The sequence below is a fragment of the Lampetra fluviatilis genome, chromosome 11 (genome assembly GCF_964198595.1).
Source record: "Lampetra fluviatilis chromosome 11, kcLamFluv1.1, whole genome shotgun sequence".
Taxonomy (NCBI): Eukaryota; Metazoa; Chordata; class Hyperoartia; order Petromyzontiformes; family Petromyzontidae; genus Lampetra; species Lampetra fluviatilis.
In genome coordinates, this window is record NC_136285.1 from 12,816,999 (window position 1) to 12,840,705 (window position 23,707).

The following is a 23,707-nucleotide window of genomic DNA, read 5'->3' on the forward strand; positions in this document are numbered from 1 at the left end:
CAAGTTTCAAGTTTCATTTATTAGGTATAGCCCTGTGAGCCATTCGGCTCTTGAATCGGGTGCAACCGCAACAAACAAACAAAACAAAAACATGAACAAGAAAACATCTTAAAGTGACTATGTGCAAACAGAAAATCCAAGAAAAGACAGCAAAATATTGCAGAAAAAGCACCGTACACCAACACTGTGTGCAAAAATCTCAGTGGGATGCAAGTCAAACAACAACAACAACCACAAGACCATCAGTCTAACTCTGTACTACAACAAACAAACATGGCCAAACCGAAAAACTTTTCAAAAATCACCAAAATAAAGCCATAAAAGCAATGAAACAGTGATCATAGGAACTGTGACCGAATTTTCACAATAAACGACGAAAAAAACATGTGCCTCCAAACCCTGCAGCCATAGCTGGCTGCATGAGTCACTCCACAACAGCAGGAGCATCAGTCGGAGTGTCAACATTTGACATCAAGGTACACGACTGGCGGCTGGGGCGGTACACGGTGATCACTGTGAACCCGACACGAAAGAGTTTGAGTCCCGTCTGTGGCTAACGTCAGCGAGTGATGTCTGAACCCCGTGCTGGAATCTCTCACCTTCACTCAGCCACACTGACCGCCGTGTTAAACTGTTATCACCGACACAGCATGGATATATTTAAATGACTGTAAATTATGAACTTTTATGACATGCATAGCGAAGTTGCGTGATTCTTTTTTGATTAGAACAGTTTCCAATTAAGTTCTCCAACTTGTTTTTTTTCCCCGCTACTTTTTTTTAAGTGCAGCGCTTAATAATTCCCTGATGCAACGGGCACGTAACTAACGTCGGCTTTAATTGCAATAAAAAAAAGTAATTTCACGAGGAAATATAACTGGGAAACAAGTACATCATCAAGGGATTACGTTAGAGTTTCATGACCAAATCTGGTTGTTTTGTGTTCTTCTTCAACTTGATCACGTACGTTTAACTATCAATGAGAGATGTGAGTCATTGGACGTGTAACTCAAAGGCCAAGAGGAGCGCGAGCATGAGCAACACCTTCAAACTACGCGAAAGCTTCCGCGTGCTGGGAGTTTTTGGGGGAATTAACTTCGCGAAGGAGCTGCCGATGGGTGACGGGAAACGTCGGACATCGGTCCCGACAACACGCGGCGCGACGCGTCAGAGGAGATGTTCAGCGCAATCGTGACAAACCTACGTGGTAGTTCTCTGGCTTCCTGCCCCGTTTAAAAACACAAATCGTGCCATTGAACTATACCTCAAGCAGGACTTTAATTGAAAATGAAAGTATTGAATATTCCGTAGAGGTTTTCTGGGGACAGATTTGTGGTTGCTATTAAGAAAGGATGCTGTCGCTGCATAATGGTTAACACCGGCAATAGACTTGCAATGTAGAGCTCGCTGGTTTGATTACATCTCCCAGTGCAGCAGTTGAAACAAGGTGCACGTATCTTACACCTCCGATTAGCACGGGTGTCTATGTACCTTGGGAAATAATTTCAACATACATACATACAAAACCCCTGCCTAAGCACACCCAGTAGTATACATGGATACACCACAATTAGTTGATTGGCACGCCGCATACAATGGGGTAAAGTGTTGGTATTTCTATCTCTTCCATGTGGAAGAGTAGGCCAACTGCCCTTTAGAGAGGCCCTCTAAAGCTGTGCCCAGTGGAGGCCTTTCCTCCAAGCAGTGGTGCGGAACAAGCGTTTGCAGGGCTGCACCTTTACCAGCCAACATATTAGCAGACAAATTGGTTTGCGATAACAGTAACGGAAGAGATGCATAACTCACATCTGGACACAGCTTTCATTGGCCCTCCAAGTAGCCGTAGGCTGTACATCTAAAGAACACACATTAATTAGCCGTGCCTGAGTTAGGATATCTCATTTATTTCACTTGCTTTTGTCCCAGGAGACCAGCGCCTACCTGAACCCAATTATCGTACAAACGTGGGCATGTTTTTTTTTTTAAATGGACCTTTTTAAAATCTCCGCATGAGTTGAGACAGTGCTTGAGCAACACCTCCAGACGTCTGCGGGAAACATAACACGCGCGGGAGGATGTGTAAGTGTCATTTGCACAAAAAAAACATCAGTGTGGATAGCATTTTGTTGCACCTTTGTTTTAAGACCACCTTCACGCCAGACAAAAGCCACTGCTGGTGAAAGGCCCTCCACTGGAGCGGTGCTCTGGAAAGCCGCTCTAGAGGGCATTTTGACCGACTGTTTCATGCTGGCCAGACCTCCTGGTAGATGTGGGTGTACCCACATTTGTTCCCGCCGCATGTGACCTGCCGATCGACTAACTGTGGCGTGCCCATTTATCTTACGAAGCGGACAGAGGCCCCTTGATTTAACTGCCACAACGGGAGATCGAGCTTGCGACCTCGAGACGTCCGGTGTACTCACCATTAGGCCATGGTAGGACCACTCGTGCAAGGTGGTCTGGTCGATGCCTATTTATTATTGAAGCACACACAGTTGAGGGAAATATATGCAAGATTTTAAAAAATATATATAATATAACTCTTTACATATATTATTTTTTTCAAGTGGTGTGGCGGGGGGAGGGCGCTACTATCTACATATCATCACAAATATATTGCTTGCTCAAAAATTCGGTGCAATGGACGATAAATATTGAAGCTGGGAGAGATAAACAGAAATCAATAAGCACAGTTTGGAAACAATACAATCGACACTAATTTCTATCCAAGGACTTCAAGTCATCGATGTAAACCGTGTCCCCTGTTGCTCCTCTGAACTGGCGCTTTGCAACGGGTTTCCTCCTGGGAGGCCCAACTTCGAAGGGGGAACTTCGTTTTTTTCTCAATCGGAGCTCCCACTTTGTCAATTTTCGGAGCTCAACAAAACAAAACCAATTCGTTGATAATTTGCATGAAGCACCTCCGCTACAAAATAATCACAACCCCTGGGCATAACCTTCATCATGACACTAATTAAAAGCCCGCTTATTTACCCAGGAAAGTATCAATGAGTCTTCAGACTTTTTTCATAACGGTGCTCACTACATTGGGGTGCTTGGCTAATAGAATCACTGAGTGTTTCGGCCTCATTTTGGAGAAAAGCAAAATACACGAAAAAAATCCACGCCTACTGGAAGGTGACATGCCCCCGGTGGTCACCCATCCAAGTACCGACCAGGATCAACCCTACTTAGCTTCCACAATATAATGAGATTGGACAAGCTAATCAATGGTTATTTCTCGTAATAAGATGATAAAACAATTATTTAAAGCTTTCGTGACTGCAGGGATTCATATTCTTGGTTCTTTCACACCTGATGATGTGTTGCAGTCGAAACGTCGTGAGAATTTTTATTGTTTTATATTTGTACTAGCAGAAGTACCCGGCGTTGCCCGGGTGAAAAATATATTTCTTAATAACCTTACATATATACACAGATTTCATTGTTATGTAATGTTTGAAAGTTTTCAGAAGATTTTAAATGTATTTTCCCCCCGGGCAACGCTGGGTATATCGAGTTTATACCACAAAGTCGTCGCTTGACACGGGTGGGGTGTCGAGGCCTAGTACCGTGCAGAGCCTCCGGCCTCGCCTAGATTGCCCACCCGGCTGAGGCTGGGTACTGGGGCCGTTACCCCCCCCCCCCCCCCCGCGCTACAATAATACTGTCTAATCGCTATAATTGTATTATCTACCGACCCTATAATAGTAATTGCACACATTGGGGTGGGGGGGAGTGAAGAGGACGTGAAACTTTGATGAATTTACCTCAGAGTCGCGTGTTAATGCGTGCGCATATTATTAACGTGAATTAAAAATGGCGTCCACCCCGCAGCGAATGCGTCGCTACCCGTTGCCAGGGGCAACCGCCGTGGAAAACCAAACGGACCAATCGTGTCTCGCAAATCCCTCACATTTCGTCCAATGAAACTGCGTATGGTCCGGCGACACACAGACACACACACAGACAGACAGACAGACACACAGACAGACAGACAGATTTGCGATTATATATATATAGATTACTTAATCATTTCCCTTCTACGTGACTTTACCGAAAGAACCAAGAATATAAGATGATAATAATAATAAACTGCCCCTTGTTAATCCACGGCTCAATGAAGTCCTCTCCCAATGCCATGTCAGTCATGGGGATTGTTTGGCCATACTTCACCATGCCGGTCAGTGCGGGTTGGTGAAACCGCTGGTGCCGGCCGTAACCCGGAATTGAACTCTGGTCGCCAGCTTCATAGTGTGGTGCGTTAACCACTGCACTGCTGCTTCCCCCTTGATGTTTGCATTAAGAATATTTTGAGCTCCATCAAACTATGGTATTGAGACTGCTCAGATATCACCTTTGAAATAGTGTTTACTTAACTTCGTGATTTGTTTAAATTCGATTTTTTTTTCGGCTTATGAAGCAGAATGTAGGATATTGCTTCCAGCAGAAGCCACATGAATAATTTACTGTGCTGCATGGCAAGTGCATTATTCTCACCACTGCAGATAAAACAACGCTAATGAATCACGTGCCGGCATAAACTTTTCCATCGGGGAAAAAAAAAACTATGTACATATTACATTTTTGACCGACCATCTTGCAGTAAATCACATTCTTTTATTTTACGAAATTGGAGTTGTTTAAAATTGATTAAACGATGATTTAGTGCACAGCCAATGAAGTGGCACAATGGTGAGAACTGTGCTCTAAACCCGCCCACTCTTAGTTTGATTCCTGGCCACGGTGATTGATATCCCCCACCTTTACCAACCAGTACTGACCAGTCCGGTGAAGTATGGTCAAACAACCCCCACGACCAACATGACATGGGGAGACCTTTATCCCGCAGTGGATTGAGAAATATTTTTTTATTATTATAAAAAAAATTATGAAATAGCCTATGACAAAACCACCCAGAATTTGTATTTTGCTTCATATCTTGGACGCTAAGCAGACTTGAGCCTGGATGCTGATTGCATTGGCGACAGAACGGGTCCTGGAGGCTGCTGCTGTCAGCCGAGGTCAATGCAAACAAAAAATCCATTGTTGTACTATACTATGCTCAAACGTCTATGCTCCCCGTTTTAACCAACCCGTCTCAAACCTCATCGTTCACACCGCTGTAAATTCACTCGCACGTGCAATGAGCTCGATTCACTTTTTGTGCTCCATGTAATACAAGTTCCCCTTTTACTGCACATGTTTCCCGAACAATAAACGCATCTTGGCTCTATGAGCCCCAGGCAGCACATCTGAAAAAAAGCCCTTTAATCTTGTTCTACTGTGCTCATTGCACCTTTGGGGAATCGCTGGAGACGCGCAGCCCTTTATAGTCTGGTCACGCATGCACGGCCTTGTAGGGATAGCACGAAGCTTGAGTTGTAATTACAGAATTTCATTTTATGCGATTTTTATTTGGGTTTATTTGTGCTGGATGTATCCATTTAGCGTGGGAAAACGTTTTCTTCTTTCAATTCGAATTAAACATAATTTATTTATTCACACATTCAATTCCTTCAAGAAAAGAGACTTCGTTTTTCGTGTAAATTTCACCCACTGCCCATACCAGTTCAGTCATGCAACATTGTGGAGGTATAACTTTTTTCAGAATCATCATCGTCATCAACAGTCGTGGTAAATTCACTGCTGGATGATGAAGGCCTCCCGAAGCAACCACCTTCCTTCATAATCCGGCAATATTTAACCATTTCATATCTAGCCTTCCTCACTCAATCCGAGGGTTGGCCACGATATTAAGTATCCTACACTACAGGGGCTCTATGTTCAGCAGTTCTTGCGAGTTGTCCCATCCTGAGCCCTGTCCAAGCAACTAGAGTTCTCAATCCGAGCTCTTCGGGGTTGGCCCTCAGCCTAGCTTGCCTGGGACCGAGCCTTCAAGTGTACCATCTTGTTCAGGCATTGTGCAAGTTTCCGCAGGACGTTCGCCAAAAGTAAACTCGCAATTTGCAGCTTCTTTTGTCAACAATCCACTGCTGGATGAGGGCCTCTCCACGCAGTTTGGCGAAAGGGGAGAGCTCAGGGTCGGTTCAAATATCACTCGCCGGTGATGTCAGCCCTAACCGGAAATCCAACTCGGGTTTCTGGGTCCACAGGGCAGTGCACTAAGATTGATCTTAACCTACATTCTTTCACAAGGCACGCTTCAAAACACCAAGCTCACCGCAAGGCAGATATGTCGCATATCTTTGACATTTAAAACCTATTCCTTGCCTGTCAGTTTAAAATGTATAATTGGATTTTTTTGTTTGGACAATATGAATGTAATTGTTCCTGAGTCACACTTTATAGCTCATAATATAATATCACTTATTTTATTGCTGGTACTTGACATTTGGTACTAATTTAAAGTTTCCTCGTAATTTGCATTGCTTGACGTTGTTTTATCAATGTGTATTGTCATCTTGACTTAAAGCTTTCGTGTCTGCAGGAATTCATATTAGTTCAAAAAAATCACCTATCTATGTGACTTTACCAAAAGACCCAAGAAAACGTGCATTGTCATCTTTTAATCACCCAGGTCTTCATTTGGAGGTCATTTTCGTCTCAACAGGCTTTCTACTTCGTTTTGAGTCCAACAACATGCTGAACTTGCAATCCAGAGGTCCCCAGTTCAGTTATATTTGCCGGCTCGGCAGACGAAGCGATGGGGCACGTTTCCAAAATCCACCTGCGTCTGTCCACCTAGCCGTAATAAATGGGTACATCTGCAGTTAGTCGATGGGACGGTCGCGTGCGGTGGGGTAAAGCATGGGCAATCCCATATCTTCCCAGATGTCTGCCCAGCGTGAAAAAGTAATATCAAATACCCTCTTGTCACGAGAGAGGCGGTGGGGAGGGGGGTGGCTTTCTGCAGCCGCCTCCACAGAAAAGTGGCGCGAACACGAAATTTCAGGGGCTGCACCTCTAGCGTTCCATGTCCACATATCCCGGTCATTCACAGGAGCGCAACATCTCCAAGTCTGCCCGGCCGCAAATAATAAAAAGGTCAACTGTGCCCCCCTCCCCCCCCCGTCGTGACGTCCTTGTTGCATAAAACCGTGGCCGTCCGTGATGCTGGGAGATGACCCCCCTCTAGCCCGCCGACACCGCGAGAGAGTGGAGCCTCTCTGCCGTGTCCCGCGAGCGCCATCGCTAATGGGGGGGGGGGGGGGCGGCGGGGTGGGGGGCTCGCCAAAGTGGCGCGCCGCTCCTTTTCATGTGCGGGATAAAAAGGCTTCTTCCTCATCAATAACTAATAGCTGCGTGCCAGAGCGATGTGCGACCGAGGAGGAGGAGGAGGCGATGGGGGGAGGGGCGGGGTGAGCCGGGTGAGGCGTGGCACGGCGAGTGAACCCTCTTACGGGGTTTGGGGGGCAGCAAGGGAAATGCATCACCCGTGCCTTCACCACGCATCCCACCACCGGCTCTCCGAATTGCTGGCCGCATCATCGTCAGGCTCAGGTCAAATCCCAGATGAAGCCCCCCACCCCACACAATTCATCGCCATCGCTCTCCTACGATTCCTGCGATGCAGCAACCCTTTTGGGCACCTGCACACGGGATTATTTCATCGCTCCATCCGTTTGCGGTAGACGTGCTCCCATGTGCGTTCCCTCCTTTGATCAATCCCCCTTGCCTCCCGAAGGTGGGAAACCCCTAAAACGCCACGCCCAGCGTGACACGCCTGATGATGCCACCAAGCCCCCCCCCTCCATCATTATCATAAATAAACAATCCCCGTTGTTTTCGAAGCGCGTGCGTTTTGGCGTGGTGTGTTCTACAATTTGCTTTACATTACCCCCCTGAATTGATAGCATCTATCGATTGTGCAGGCGGTGCGATTGCACCACCGCCCGGGGGGCCAGAGGGACGCAGGCACTGTGTTACGAAGAGGGGGGAGGAAGATTGGACAGGGAGGCCCAATTCATTCCCTGCACCAGTGCTCATCCCAACCAAGCTGCGGCACTGCCCTATTTATCGGCTTAGTTATCCAGTGGCTGAAACATTTAAAAATCGATTCCTTGGGCTCATCCCAACTGGAAGATGTTATCTGATAAAGAGAGCAGTATTGAATCAGACAAGGTATTGCAAAGGCGAAAAAAGAAAACTGGATAAATGCTGAACACGCTCCGTTGTGTAATGTAACACTTTGAGACGGTCACGCGCCACACTAATTTGCAATGATAAACGAATTAAAAACTCAAGTGGTGATGAATGCAGATAAGTAAATGTGATACGGATAATTCACAGTCTGTCTCATCAGCACTTGTTACAGATTGCAAAATGAATTAACCCTCCTGCACGGAATACCAAGTTCGTTTCGCCTGCGTGGTGCTTATACCGTTACGCGCCGCCGCTGCAAGACACCAACTTGCCCAATCATAATTGGAGGCAAGTCGGACAGGAAATGAACGGGTAGCCAATATAAATGCCTTCTACCTTCACAAGCCCAATGTGTGTCCATGCCGCGCAACTTTACTCCGCACGCAACAACGACGACGCTTTCACTAGGAGTCTGCATACCGTACAAATCAGCAAAATAGGGTGGAATCGTGGTGAATCATTTGCACCCGAGAGACGTGAAGCGTATGGACGATGATGCTGGTTTGTTTGCCAGACCCGCTTGGCTTGGGACATTGCTGCTTGCGTGCAAAAGAATTGGTTTTGATATCGCTCGCCACTGATGAAAGCTGTGGCCCGAGATTCAGGTCACCCAGTTCACAGCACTGTAGTATCACCCAGCACTCTATCCCAACGCAGCAATTGTTATTTTGTTACCCTTTTATTGTTTAAATATAATTCATCGCATCGCTGTTGGATAAATAAACTCCCTCGAAGCAATGTAATGCCGTGGAGCCTTAACGGGATTCCCACTGGCAGTCTTTATAATAGACGTTGATCCCATTCATAGATACCCAACCGCTTTCTTCGCAACAGGTGATCAAATATTGTAAACGCAGTGGCTCCACATGTTACAGAGGGGAGTGATAAAATATTTAATGAGTGTTTTGATACTGGTGCGAGACGTGCGGAGGCTTTTAAACATTATGTTATTCTCTCCAATAATTCCTCCCTTATTACTTTAGCAGGGGTTATCCATCTTACCTATAAATGGAACACCCTGTTGATGCAAACCTGCTCTTCCTTTTGTTGTCGAACGTACGAACCCTGCCGGTGTTTATTCGCGAGGTGTGTGCGCGTCGCGCGCGCAGCTCGGGCCGCGAGGAATTGGGGCCAGACGCGAGGTGGAGTTCTATTGTCCGTGTCGTTTATGGCTGGGCCCACGGGGGGTGGATGGCTGGGCTGGGCAAGAGGCCATTTTTTTCACTCACGTCTGTGTCGTCACCCAGCATCTCCTGTCCAAACAAAACAAAAAAAGCCGAGCCTCGCCGGCTACAACAAACAACAACAACAACAAGGGTAAACAAATATTGATGAAAATTCTCACGCGCAAAAAATCAACAATTTGACCTCAACCTCACGGTGCAGGACCTCGCACGGTGTAGACTTGTCGTCTTCTGCGGAATATCAATCTTTATTGTCATTTACATTATTTATAATAACACAAATAAACATGGTGAGATGTATTTATCTTGGAAAGCCTGACTGCCAGGTAAATAAAGCACCGCCGACGCTTGTTATTCGCATCATAAACTCGAGCTGTGGTCTATCCGCGGCTGGATGAAGGCCTTCCCACGCTGATATCATCCCTCACAGTTCTGAACAACTCCTAAATCTCGCTCCTGCACACGAGCAGATTTCATCGCTCCATCTCCTCAGTGCCTGGCCTGTCTCGGGGCATTTGTTTTTATATTTCGCTCTCGTTCCATTCCTTCTAGCGATTAATGTCCTGCGCAAGCCCACTTACTCCTCGTCGGCTTTTGATAAGTCACACTCTGCTGATGATGAGCATCAGAAAGTCCTAAACTAGTCTGGACTTTGCCTGCTTAAACAAATGTTGTTTGAGGACATTGGTCTGGAAAGTCCGTGGGTTGTGGACCAAAATGTGAAATTCTTACGAGGTGAAAGGGAAGCATTTGGGGGAGCCGTGTCGTAATCGAACACAGTAGACCCGAGTCCTCATCAGCAATCGAGAATTCATTAACTGAACTTCATGGGAACCTCATTTGCCAGTAGCAAAATATTATAATTGTTTTTTTACCCTTTTATCTGGCAACAAAACTGACACCTTTTTTACAAGGAGTCATGTATGCATTGACCACAATACCTGCAGTCAGAATGCAAAAAAAAACATAACTCTGATAATGTATGCACTGTCCTTGAAGTTGATTGGTCCACACCCGAGACAGCTTTCTTTAGAGCCTAGTCTCACATGGTGTTGGACCAGATGACGCCAAAAGGCGCACCAAAATGCAAACATGACTCCTTGTAAAAAAAAAGGTGTCAGTTTTGTTGCCAGATAAAAGGGTTAAAAAAACAATTATCCATGGGAACTGTTGCCCATTTGCGGGAACAGCGGAGGGAGCGATGTGGTTGAATGCTGTTTGAGGAACCATGCAGCCTTGTTGATTCTCCTGCGTAGAGGGGTTCGCGGTCGCGCGGCGCGTCTCCCTCCAATGCGTTTTCGGGTCGCACCACCGCGTGTTAATTCGGCACTGGTGTCCGACGTTTCGCTACACGTGCCGGGAGCTTATACAGGCACAGAACCGAGGCCGCTCACTTTCACGCGCGACTAGACAGCATCGCCGGCTGCAGCAGCATCAGCTGCCGCTGGTGCCAGTGCGCAGTGGTGCCTGTGTCGCCGATCGGATCAGATCTACGACGTCCGACTGCCGACGCCGTTCGTCTGTTAACTCCTCGTCCTGCTCGCCGCCGCCGTGTAGGCTGGCCGATGTTTGTGATGTTCATCGGCCGTCGGCACCCACAGCAACCCCATGCATGGCTCACACTCGCGCGATGACAGTGACAGGCGGACAGCAGCGATTTTACAGATGGCACCGCTTCGAGCCAGATTGCGTGGAGAGAGAGAGAGAAAATGAAATACGTAGTCATAATACATGTGACAGTCAGGCCACGGATGCTGTTTGACATGTACCGTAGGCTTAGCCATATTGTGATCTGGTGTTGGTTTGTTGTTTTTTCGCTGGCCGTGCATGTACGCTCATGATTATTGCATCCGATCGTTGTGGCTCGGCCCTGGCTATGATCTGTAGAGTTAAACAACAACAACAACAGCCGTGCTAAATAAAAGACTAATACAGTCAGCATGTTTTGGCCTTTGAAATTACTGCTGAACATGGTAGTAATTCAATATTATTTGGTCAGCCTTGACAATTTTTGTTAAAATCGTCTATTAATAATGTAACGAAACGCATTTAACAAAACAAAATATTTGCACATTTCTGAAGGTTCACGTAATTTGCTGCGGCTATGACACGTGGACAAGTTGTGAAATACAAATGTAACGAGAAACATTCCTCACGTTAAAGTGCGAAATAGTTAACACGCCGCACACACACGGTGGCCTGAGTTCGATTCGCTGCCACGGCGAACATCAGTGGCAAGAGATAACTGAACCGGTCCTGGACATGCCCCCCCCCCCCGCGCTTCACCATCCCACACTGACCAGCATGGTGAAGTGTGAAAAACAAAAAAACACATGACCAACGCAGCATCCAGGAAGCTCCACATACATACAATGCGGCCAATCTCATTCGATGTCAGCAGCTGCTGAGGGTCTAACCGAGTTGGTTCTTGAATGGGTGACCGTCCAGGGCTTGCCAGGTGTTGTAGGCGTGGTGCTGCGAGGTGGGGTGTGTGCCTTCTGGTCCTTTCAGTTTCCTTTATCAAATAAAATACATCTCCCCCGCCACCCCCCCCCCCCCCCCCCAATGACCTTTGTGATATATCGCACGCCTAACATGTTTGCATTGGTCGATGCAGCCTTTTGGGCACAAAAACCGCAGAGCGCATGCACAATTTAATATCGCGCATATTAGCGCAGACATCGCTATTCCTCCCGCATTATAAATAGAGCTCTAAGTTGCAATATCTCCGCGCCTACGCACGCACGTGTGCGCGCGTGATGGAACAAGCGTTACGTTGCTGCTGGGCGGAGGGGCCCTGGGTGCGCGCCCGTGCTCCCGCGTGCCACCGCGCTCATTCCGTCTCGTCTCCCGGCACAGAGCCACCCGCCTGGGTCGCCGAGGGGCCATCCATCTCACGCTGCCCACGCGCAGACGGCTCGAAACCTTTGCAACCGTGCCGAATCCTCCTCGCGCTCCCCTCTCACTCTGCTCGCTCTGTCTCTCACCCCCGTGTCCCCTCCCTCCCTCCATGACCCTCCAACTGACGGCAGGAAATCCACCGGGCGGCGTGTGCATCGCCCAGTCCCTGAAGATCCCGCACGAGCCCAAGCCGAGCGACTTCGACAAGATCATCCACCGCCTCATGGAGACGCCCAGTGCCCGCGCCATCATCCTCTTCGCCAACGAAGACGACATCAAGTGAGTCGTCACTCGACGCGGCCCGGACGCGCGTGCGTTGACAACGACAAAAAAACGACAAACATCCCAAGTGAGCTGTTGTTAGGGGGAAGTGCTGGTAGCGAGTGCTTATTAAGCCCACTAAGTGGTGGGGGTTATTATATCAACACGCCCAGCCACCTTTGGCTTCCATGTTCACACACTGCACAAAAAGGCGGAGTCGACCTAGGGGAGGACCAGGACTGGTTCAGATAATTACCACTGAAATATACATACACAAAGACAAAGATCCCCCGTATAGACTTAACAGACTGTTGGGGCAAGTGCTGTTAGCGAGTAGCACCTATGGAGGCTAATGGCAATGTTTACACGCCACACCAGTTATTCATTTCAGGCTGAGTCGACCTAGGGTTAGGCCCAGGACCGGTTCAGATATTTGTCACTGGATTTGGCCGTGAGTGGGAATCGAACTCTTGTCGTCGGGTTCGAAACGCAGCCGTGCTAACCACTACACTACAGCTCCCCACTAAATACATACACAGACAACTATATGTATACACAATCATGTTATTACACACGTATACATGAATGTACATAGTGAAAAACATTTTACGTGATTTTTTCCCCGTAAAAAGCCAGCCAACAATAATGCCATGCCCCCCCCCCCCCGTCCATCCCTTCTCCCCCTTTTTCCCGGTCGATACGAAAACAGCTCCAGTTGTTATTGGGCATCGCGGTGTCTGATGGGATTCATAAGGGTCGGCGGTGAGGATTCTCTGGATAAGCGACGGAAGAATGATGGCCAACGAGCTAACATGAGTCGGTTCCCGAGCCTACAATCGCTGCGGAATCCATGAGGAAACCAGAACCGAATTTGATCTGCTTAAATTAATATAATTCAGCGTTATGCGACGTGTATAATTCACACATTCTTGCGTGTGTTTTTTTTATTTTTACTGCAAGGCTCAGTGTCGCCGAGTTCTAGGGAAAGTGCCATTGTGGAGAACGTTTAAAAATAAAAAAAAACATTACCGTCGGTAATTCATCCTCGATATTACTCGCAATGTCACAACATTGTTGAGGTCAGTTTAAAACGCCGTGCAATTAATACATCCTCTATTCCACTGGACGTGACATATTGACATGAATATTTCTTTTAAATTTAAATTGCTCGCTCAGCACAAAATTGTACAATACGTCTGCATTTCGTCAAACGTTTATTGTATAATATTTTTTTTACTTTTCAAGGGAACTTCAGAAGTTTTTCTCTTTGTTATAATTCACCATGAACTGTGAGATGTGTTTGGTCTTTAATATTTCGCTGTCGTACAACACTTGAGCGTATGCATTCAGTCGGTGTCGGTTTAATATGAATTGTGAACGAGAACATCAACGGTTGTCTCAAATACACACAATCATCCATCATCACCATCAGCCACGCTCGCCATATCACTGTTGGATGAAGGCCCCCTCCTCAAGCCAGCCGCCGTCTTTCACTATCCCCTGCGATAACCCACCTGGCACCTCCGCCACGAACTGAAATCACCACTCCGTGGGTTATCCTCTGAGGGAACGCATTCCATTTCCTCAGCTGCCGCTCAATCATCGTTCTTGACCACCGGCCATGACTCCTTCTAGCCAGCAGCGTGTCCTGCCCGAGGCCACTTTAAAAAAAAAATGTTAACAGTTTGATTGATGTCAAACATTATACATTAATAAATAAAAATCAGATGCGCTACACATTCATGAATAGGACTGCCTTAAAATATAAAAACGTAAAAACAGGCGACGTTTTGGGCAATGGCCCTCGTTTTTATGTACTGTGAAGAAGGGCCATTTCTCGAATGTTGTTTGTTATATATTTTGTTTCTTTTTAAAGAAAGTGTTATTGCGGAATGCGTTGAGTTTCGTTGCCGTGAATACTATAACATGTATTCTCCAAAGCAACCGTAGCCTCACTTAATGAATTCGCTTGTCCATCTATTTGCGTCCGTGTCCAACAGAACATTCCCCACCGATGTCTAAAGTAATCTCATCCATAAGCTTTATTTTCGTCCCTTTAGCTATAGATATTTTGTCAATGTGACTTGTGTTTTGACTGTGGGAAGTCACGTGAAATAGCATTCGATAAATAAGTTTCGCCCTGTGACCTGGAGACACCAAACAATACGAAGCATTGCTTACAAATAGACAAACACAGCGATCATGAGGCTGGGGTTTACCCGGGGAATATAGAAGCCACTTATTTCTTCTCACAAAGGAGGAAACGTATCTATAGTCTCTTGTAATTTGGCTGATTATGTCACCGTGGTTGGGGATAGTCAGCTGAAGACAACGTCAAAACGCAGCGTTCCTGCCAAATCTACACTCAGTTCTGGGCACCGATCCCAGATGGGGCATCACTGCCGGCACCATTCCGCGCATCGCCTGGCCAATTTTTTTTTATAAATAATCACGACGAATGGCTCACCCCTGACCTTTTTTCTGCGCAGTCCGATGTTATCGAGGGTGACCAGTGCCCATCGGCTACACACGTGGAAATAAAACAGGTAGTTTCTACCTCTAACTGTGAATCAAATCTGAAAATGAGGCGAAAACCCCATCATAGCGGAATAATAGTGCAGGCTGGAAAACCATTTCAAACAACAAAGAAAATGCTGTACAAAAAAATCACACAGGCTTTGTGGGTATGTAGAAACCATCAGCATTTCCTGAAGCATTGTATGTATGTCGAACTTCTTTTGCACTGTACACTGTCAACCATGCTAATTGGAGGTGCGGGGAAAGGACAACAAACTAAACACACAAAGCAATTCTCAGGAAATTCGTGTTAAATCTAGATTATTTGAAAGTGCAAAGCCTCAGTGGCTTCCTAATATCGGAAGCAAGAGCGTTCCAGACGGCCGCAGAAGCGCGTCTGAAAGCACGCGATGCAGTGACCGTCTTTGTTCGATGGCCAGCCAAAAGCCGCTGCGAGGATGACCGGAGTTTGGCGTGATGGTTTATGGTCCTTGCCGAGATCGCCCAGGCATTGCCGTTCATTTGCGGCGAGCACTTTGTGCGCAATGAGTGTGACCTGAACATTTGTTGGCGTTTCACAGCTTAATTGCTTATCTCCGAAACACGCCGCACGTAAGAAGAATGAGAAGCACTGAAACAACAGCTTATTTTACTCTCCAGGCCTGCCTCCTAATTGTGTGGTTACAGGCACCGCGTGCCAATTTCAGAACATTTTTCTTGCGCGGTTTGCCGGCGACTTGGTTGAAAGCCTTGGAGAAGTACACACGTGGAGCCATTTAGACAAACGTCGATATTTTGTTTTGTTCCAATGGCCCATCTCGGTGGATAGAGCAACAGGGGCGACTGGGTATTAGCTCTCGAGCTCCGACATGGTGCATTCGACCAAAGCAGCCTCATAGCAGGTTAAAGTCAATTCGCATAATCAGCCGTGATCTATCCACTGGCTTAGATGAAGTCCTCCCCGAGCTGTCGCCATCTCTCACGGTCCTGTGACGGAATGACACGACAAAAAAATATAAATGTTACGTATCCCGTTCATCATACGAAAGCTTTAATTGAATGGAAGCAAAAGGCAACCGGTTGCTGAGGCCACTGCTGGAAATAAGGCGTCAACTAGAGGAAATTAGAGGGTATTTGTTTTACTCTTCCAAGCTTGAAAATGATGTATGCATTTAAACAAAATTATGCAAAAAGCACCTGTCCTGTGCTTGCCACCTGCACATGAGCCGCGTCTGTCGCTGCCATCGCCTCGTTGGGCATCTTCTTGGATGCCACTGTTTTGTTTGTTGATCTCCCTCGTGGAACATTTTCAACAACGTATGGAACAAGGGAGAATCTGCTTGTTAATCACAATGCTTAAACAAAAACTGCATTGCACGAGGCACCCAAAAGCCTTGTTCGGCTTCGGCCTTTCACCGCCCAGTCACGAGTGACCTCAAGGACCAATGTGGACACAGGTGATCATTCGTTCGTTTGGCAAGAACATTCACAACTTTGAACTCAAAGCACGAGCAAAATGTTTGTTTTTCCTGCTCAACATTGAGCCTGTGCTCATCTCTCTATTCACAGCCCTGGGCCAGTGGTAGAAAATGCCAATTCCTACGGCAGGGATGGGTTGTCTGCATAGGTCAACCACTGTTAACGTCCCCACAAGGTTGTGGGGAATAGCAACAAACGAAACGCAAAAAGCAGTTCTAAAGAAATGGGTTTTCAATCTAGATGATGATTTAAAAGTGCATTGCTCCAGTGGCCTCCTAATATCACAAGGAAGAGCGTTCCACACTGCCGCAGAAACGCATCTTTAAGCGCACGATGCGGTTACCGCCTTTGTTCGATGGTTTAGCCAACAGCCGCGAGGATGACCACCGGAGTTCACGTGATGGTTTTTGCTCCTTGACGAGCTCGCGAGCTATTGTGGCTTATAATACCTCGCCACCTCCTATTACATGGCTGGGAATCACCGCTCGTCTGACACCCCCCCACACCTCCCCTACCCCGCCCCCCCACGCCCGCCTCCCTCGGACGCAGACGGCTCCTGGAGGCCACGCGGCGTGCGAACCAGACGGGCCACTTCCTGTGGGTGGCGTCGGACAGCTGGGGCTCCAAGATCGCCCCCATTCGCAACCAGGAGGACGAAGCGGAGGGCGCCATCACCATCCTGCCCAAGCGCGCCTCCGTGTCCGGTAGGGACGCTCAGACGGAACCTTGGGCACGGTCTCCTGGCGCACCGCACCCTGACCGGATGGCCGTATGAACGGACAATCCCGCACCTCCAAGTGGCGAAAGAAATTCAACATCCGTAGATACATACAGCAGCGCGATACAATGTTTTTGGCCTGTGACAATTTGCACCCATTCTAGGCCCCCGCGATTTGATGAATTGTCATGATTTGGGATAGTAATTCGAAAAATAGCAATATTTTTTTATTGTTTTAAAAGTCCATCTAATATTGTGATGAATATTAGCACCCCTTTTGGCTGCAGGGGTAAATTTATACACGTGTATAGCTCGTTATCAATTCACTCCACGTTGCTCATGGGGGGGTTGTTTCACCATACTTCACCACGCTGGTTAGTGAAGAGGAATGGTTGCTCAGGACCGGTTCAGATATGACATGACAATGATGTTAGCCACGGCCGGAAATCAAACTCGATTGGCCGGGCTCGTATTGCAGCACGTCAACCACTGCGCCACCGCTCCACCCGGCACGGAACACTTTCAGTATGGGGCAATGATTACGATGAATATAAAGATAATTCTCCCATGCACACGATTCAATGAATGTGTCGTGAGCATAAAACCGTGCTTTAATTGGTGAATCATCGATCGCATCGTTACACCCCCCCCCCCCCCCCCCCAACGTTCGGCCCTTAACAGTTTGGTTGAACAGCAGTAAGCCGTGCACACAGGTGTTTGTATCAAATAGGAACGCGTGCCAAGTTAGGCACTGTGAATTGGACTCACCAGGTGTTCTGTGTATCTCGTGTCTGAGTCGATGGTTCTTCTGCCACGCACCTGGGCCAGACGTAAAAAGCCCGGCTCCGTGTTAGAATGAATCCGTCACAGGTTTTTGTTTTTCTTTCTTTTACTGCCACCGCCAGGAGGTGTAATTAGATTTCACAATTTTCACCACGGTGGGTGTGGATACGGCGGCGCATTACTGCGGATGCATTGCACACCTTCGCCGTTGATGGGGAAACTTTAGGAAGAAATCAATACCAACCTCCAGAGCACATTACCGTGTGGATTCTAAATGGAGTATGGGGTTGGAGCTGTATTTCCACACACTAATTATAGGGCCGCTCATTTTTCAAAAGAGTTGGAGTATCAACCCCCCCCCCGTTTGGTTCTTGGTTGTTCCGTAAGGCACGTCAGGCTGCGAACACGCAATTCAATATGCGGCACGCAAACTCGCTCCGAATTAAACAATGTATAAAACATCGCACCGGCCAGGCTACGATTGGTTGGATTTTATTATCAATTGCCGTATAATACGTATAAATTCATAATTTAAACAGTTGTATTTGACATTTTTTACTTGCCTTGAATTTTCTATGCTTACAAGACAATAATATCTTTCAAACTACGTATGCTTCGTGCACATCAGGTCATCTACGTATTACTGCCCCCCCCCCATCCCCACGCCTGGGGTCATACAGTAATTCGTAAAATAATTCATTCAATTTTGTCTCAGTTTTAACGTCCCGTTTGAAACGTACCCCAGTTTATTTTGTCCGGATCACAGCATTTTCTTTTGCCTCTTTACACACACGCATGGTGCTATCCGCACGTCGCGTTTATGTGCCACGAATGGGGGCCATTACGCAAAACGCCATCGATTTCATATATATATTTTTTTTATCACGAGGCAGTGTTGTTGACGAGCGTGTTGAGTTTGTGTTCGTCGTTAACTGTCCCTGCGCGCCGCTGCCATAGCGACAGCGTCGCCAAATAATTTGTTTCGTTCGACCATCGATTGCAATGTATTTCACCCGACGCACCATCGTGACGCACCTGTGTTTCACAGGGGTAGCACACTCGCGACGATGCTCCCTTGGATCATAAAATTCGACACCCGACCGCTCGTTTTGCACGACAGAACCGCTCTAACTATTATTATTCCTCTGGACCCCGTTACCCACACCCCCTTGCTGTTTTACCGGCACGGTTGCCCCTCTAAGCAATATTCGCCTAATAGACCGGCTGAGCAAACCCCCCCCTTGACCCACCGTGAGTGATATTGGCTGGCGCCGAGCAAGCCTCCGCGTTGTCCGACCTCTCGCATCCGCAGAGTTCGACAAATACTTCACGTCCCGTACGCTGGAGAACAACAGGAGGAACGTTTGGTTCGCTGAGTTCTGGGAGGAGAACTTCAAATGCCGGCTGAGCCGCCACGGAGCAAGGCAGACCGTGCACGCCAAAAAATGCACCGGTAAGTCCTTGATGCACTTTGTGTTTTATTCGTCAGGGTTGGCCTGGCCGGTGGCTCAGAGATCAGAGCGTTGAGCACTGAGCTGGTGACGCTGAGATCCTGGGTTTGAAATCCAGGCAGCCGGTTGTGATTAACGCCGGGTTCTTAAGGGTCCCTGAGCCTGAGAACATTGCCTGTCATCGCGTGATCAGGCAGACGTCCTTTGACATTTTAAAACAGAGATCCGGGCACCGACTTAGTACAATTGAAATCTGAGGTTTGTTTGCATTCAGGATTCAGCCATGTGGGATTGAAAATTGGGTTCTCAAGTGCAGTAAGTTAATGGTATTATCCCAGTTATACAAACGACTGCACATAAAAAAACCCATCACGATAAATTTGGTTCTAAACTTAATTACATTAATGTATAGCTCTGATAATTAAACCGCCATATGATGAACATTATTCTCAATGGCAGGGCAGGTGGGAAAGTGTTGTTGCCTAATGTATGGGACAGCCGTCACTTGAAGGCATCTCAGAGGTGTTTCTGTAGCATCCACTTCCGTGGGCAGTTCATAGGCGAAGGGCTGCTCTGCAAGATATCCGAGTTAGAAACTCCGTCTCGTTACCAGTGGCACAGTCGTGATGATACAAATATTTTTTCGTAAACATTTGACTTGAAAAACCTCCGCACTTCATCACGAACGTGTTAAATATAGATCTTTAATACTTGGGGACGAGTGCAGAAGAGTAATGACACGCATGCCCTTTGATTTAGCTCCGTTCATGCGCGAGAAGCAAGTACACACTCCGGGAGACGTTACGCGTTCCACATTTTGTTTGGCAGGGAAATAAAACGTTTTTAAAATACACACGTGGAACGAAATACAAACGAAAAGTACACTCACGTTATAACAATGACGCCGAAGACAATTGTCGCCACTGCATCCCTGCAGCAAGAAACACCCTAAAGAACGTTCCCGCGAAGGCCCATCCTTTGCAATGCTCGTCCATGCAATATTAATCGCAGGGGCGTTCGCGAGGCTGTCAATAGTTAAGCTCGCGTGGTTCCGTACGACGCTTTCGCCCCGCCGAGGGCCCTGGGTTCGACGCGTCGGTGTATAGGCCCGTGCCTCACTCGGCGTCTGTCACGTGGCCCTGCTCTCTGCAAAACTCACAACCCAGCAGAGACGACCTCCCCCCCCCCGGTGGGATCAATGAGTCACCCTTAGCCAGTGCCTTCTGCGAGCGTCGTCGGAACCGAGGGGAGATTCGGTCCGTTTTCGGTGCTGCGTTTGGCCACGTCTCACGAGACGGAGGGCACGCGGTGGGGTCGGAGGGGGTCACGGCAGTGCGGCGTCAGGTGAAGTTTCGTGGACCCATCGCGAAGCAGGGCTGGTCAACACAGAACGAGGATCTTCTTGGTTCTTTCGGTAAAGTCACGTAGACGGGAAGTAAGAAAACAATAAAAAATAAAACATAATAAAGTAATTCTCACGACGTTTCGGCCACAACGCAAGCAGCCATCCTCAGGTGAAGAATGAAACACCACCAAGATTGGAGCGTATATTTAAGCTGGTGGTGTTTCATTCTTCATTCTTCACCTGAGGATGGCTGCTTGCGTTGCCGAAACGTCGTGAGAATTATTTTATTATGTTGTATTTTTATTGTTTTATTAGTTCCCTTCTACGTGACTTTACCGAAAGAACCAAGAAGATGAATCCCTGCTGTCACGAAAGCTTTAAATCGGAACAAAACGACGATGTTGAGTGGAGACTGCTGAGGTGGACTTTGGACATAATCCCAGCAAAGGCCTTCATCCAGTCAAAGGCTGTGGAATGTACGATTGATACGATGTATGATTTATTGTCTCTGTGTGTCTTTGTGTGCCGTGCCGGCCTTCAGAGGTGATCGCTAGCAGCACTTGCCCCCGAAAGTCTGTTAAGGCTAATACGGGTATCTTTTTATTGTGTGTGTGTGTGTATGTGGGGAGCAGGGATGTAACGATTAGCGTGCTGCGTTACGAATCCGCCTACGCGAATTCCTGCTCACGAAAAAACACCAGTGACAATAATCGAAATTGGTCCTGGGCCTCCACTAGGTCGACTCAGCCTCAACTCAATACTTGGTGCAGTATGTAAACATCATCACTAGAGGCTTGGCGTGGTGCTTGGCCACCCATCCCCTCATGTGCCGTACCAGCATCCATAGGTGCTCGTTGATAGCACTCGCCTCAAAAAGTCTGCTGAGGCTAAATGGGGTATCTTTGTCTTTGTGCGTATGTGGAGGATTGGGAGCGGTGGCACGGTGGTTAGCGCGCCGCGCTGCGAACCCGGCGAGCCAAGTTTGATTCGCGATCGCAACTGACATGGGCGGTGTGTGATATCTGGCCTGGTCCCTGTGCTTCCACTAGGTCGACTCAGCCTCAAAATTAATGGTCTAAGCCTTAAGTGCTTTGGGAGACAAAGGCGGCGCTGGCGTGGTGCTGGCAACACCGTCTGCCTTGTGTGTTGTGCCGACCTTTATAGGCGCTCATTAACAGCGCTTGTCATTACATTCTGTGAATGTTTGGGGGGGGGGGGAGGGGGGGCGTATATCGGATGCGTGTGTGTCAACGTCAGCACCGGGAGACAAAGAGAAATGACCACACGTACTGGCCTGGCCTAATAGGTGCTCGCTAACAGCACACACTCCGGTCTGCGAGGCTCGACAGGACAAGGGTATTACAGGGAATGTTTGGGTACGTGTGGGCAACGGAGACGAACGGGTTAAACGGCTGCGGCTTGGTAATGGTTTGTGCCTGTTTTTGTTGGCATTTCCATGGATAATTAGGCCCCCGGCTCTTTGGGGCACAATTATGGGTACGGGCATAAATTACATATAAGAGAGTCAGCATGTTTTTTTTTTCGCGCGCGTTTCCGTTACATTTATCCATCTGGGCAATGCAATTTAAAGTAAAACTACCAAAGTAGGGTTTAACACACAGAGGCGCAATCCAAGCCCAGTGGCTTCCACATTTAGCAAGTCATCCTCACCATCATCGCCATCCGCCACAATCAATCCCCTGCTGGATGAGGGCCTTCCCCAGTTCACGGTTTTGCGATGCAACAGACTGCATAGCCACCTGGCCCACGAGCTGGTTTCTTAGTTCCATCTGGCCCGGCGGACGTCAACTTGGATGCATTTCATTCATTGGCAGCCACTCCATCACTGTTCTTGAAAATTGGCCACCATCACAGTATTCCCCCATTGGTGGTAGTACATGACACAGCGTCTCGCCCCGAGCTTTAAGTGCTCTGATACGTGCATTGTCTTTGTACTGTTTGCCTTTTGGCGCTGTCCTCTGGTCTGACATTGCTGAGATGGGGCTATAAAGAAGGCTGTCTCTGGTGTAGGCCAATCAGTTTCAAAGACAATGCTTATATATTATCAGAGCATGTTTGTTTGCATGTTCACCACAAGAACGTGTGGTTATTGCAGACTTGATAACTTGTAAAAGGTATCTGTTGGGTGTTTGAACATCTTAACACCTATCGTATTGCCAGAAAAGATAAAGCCTCTTCTTATTTTTCATAGTACATGCCCGTTATTACGCATTTTAAGTAAAACATAAAAAGAGTACAGTTGGTGTGTGCATGTCGAATTTAATTCACGCAATACTTTTATTTGCCTAGAATGACAAATGGTTCAGATTTTATCTGGGAGGATCGACAATATTGGGGTCTCATCTCGAAGTTGGGCTGTGGAGGTGCCAGCGACTCTGGGTCAATTCACGCCCTCGCGACTTGATGGACTGTCACGTATTAGGGTCGCGATTCAATTAAATAATTGCTTTTTTTGGTTAAGCATTGTGGTGAAATTAGTGGCCCGCGAGTAGCTGCCGCGGCCACGTGATCACATGACACACACACACATCGTACGTGAGTCGGAAACACCACGACATTCTTACGCATGTGATCCTAATTAACTTTTGTTCGGAGCACCTGTTCAAGCTCTGTGAGAGCCTCCAAATTATCGCAGTTGGCTACGTACGGTGCGAAAGAAGTTCAGCATACACACATGACAATCCTTGACATCTTATCAAGATTTTTCATAGCGCCTTTCTTCAAGGCGCTTTAGAGCAATTATGAAATTGCACATAGGATGATAACGATTTGAAATGAAGGAGTGGGTTATTGTGAGCGATGGTGAAGTTTTAACGACGGTAGAAACGAGGAGGGATTGATCAGGGGAGAGGTTGGGTTAGGCCTGGTCGTAGCTGGGCGGCGGCTGAAAAGTAATGAGGCATTATTGCATTGGGAAGACAAAGGCGGTCGGCGAGGGGCA

At 47.5% G+C, this 23,707-nt stretch overlaps 1 protein-coding gene across 5 annotated transcripts in view; it reads left to right on the top strand.

Moving 5' to 3' along the window:
- GRM8 (glutamate metabotropic receptor 8) overlaps positions 1–23,707 on the top strand; it is a 124,717-nt gene that overhangs the window by 33,473 nt on the left and 67,537 nt on the right. For all 5 annotated transcript variants that reach the window (XM_078861020.1, XM_078861022.1, XM_078861023.1 and 2 more), the window contains exons 4-6: positions 12,323–12,470; positions 16,998–17,152; positions 19,262–19,402. In XM_078861020.1, coding sequence (XP_078717146.1) covers positions 12,323–12,470; positions 16,998–17,152; positions 19,262–19,402 — 444 coding nt within the window. The remainder of the gene's footprint in view (positions 1–12,322; positions 12,471–16,997; positions 17,153–19,261; positions 19,403–23,707) is intronic.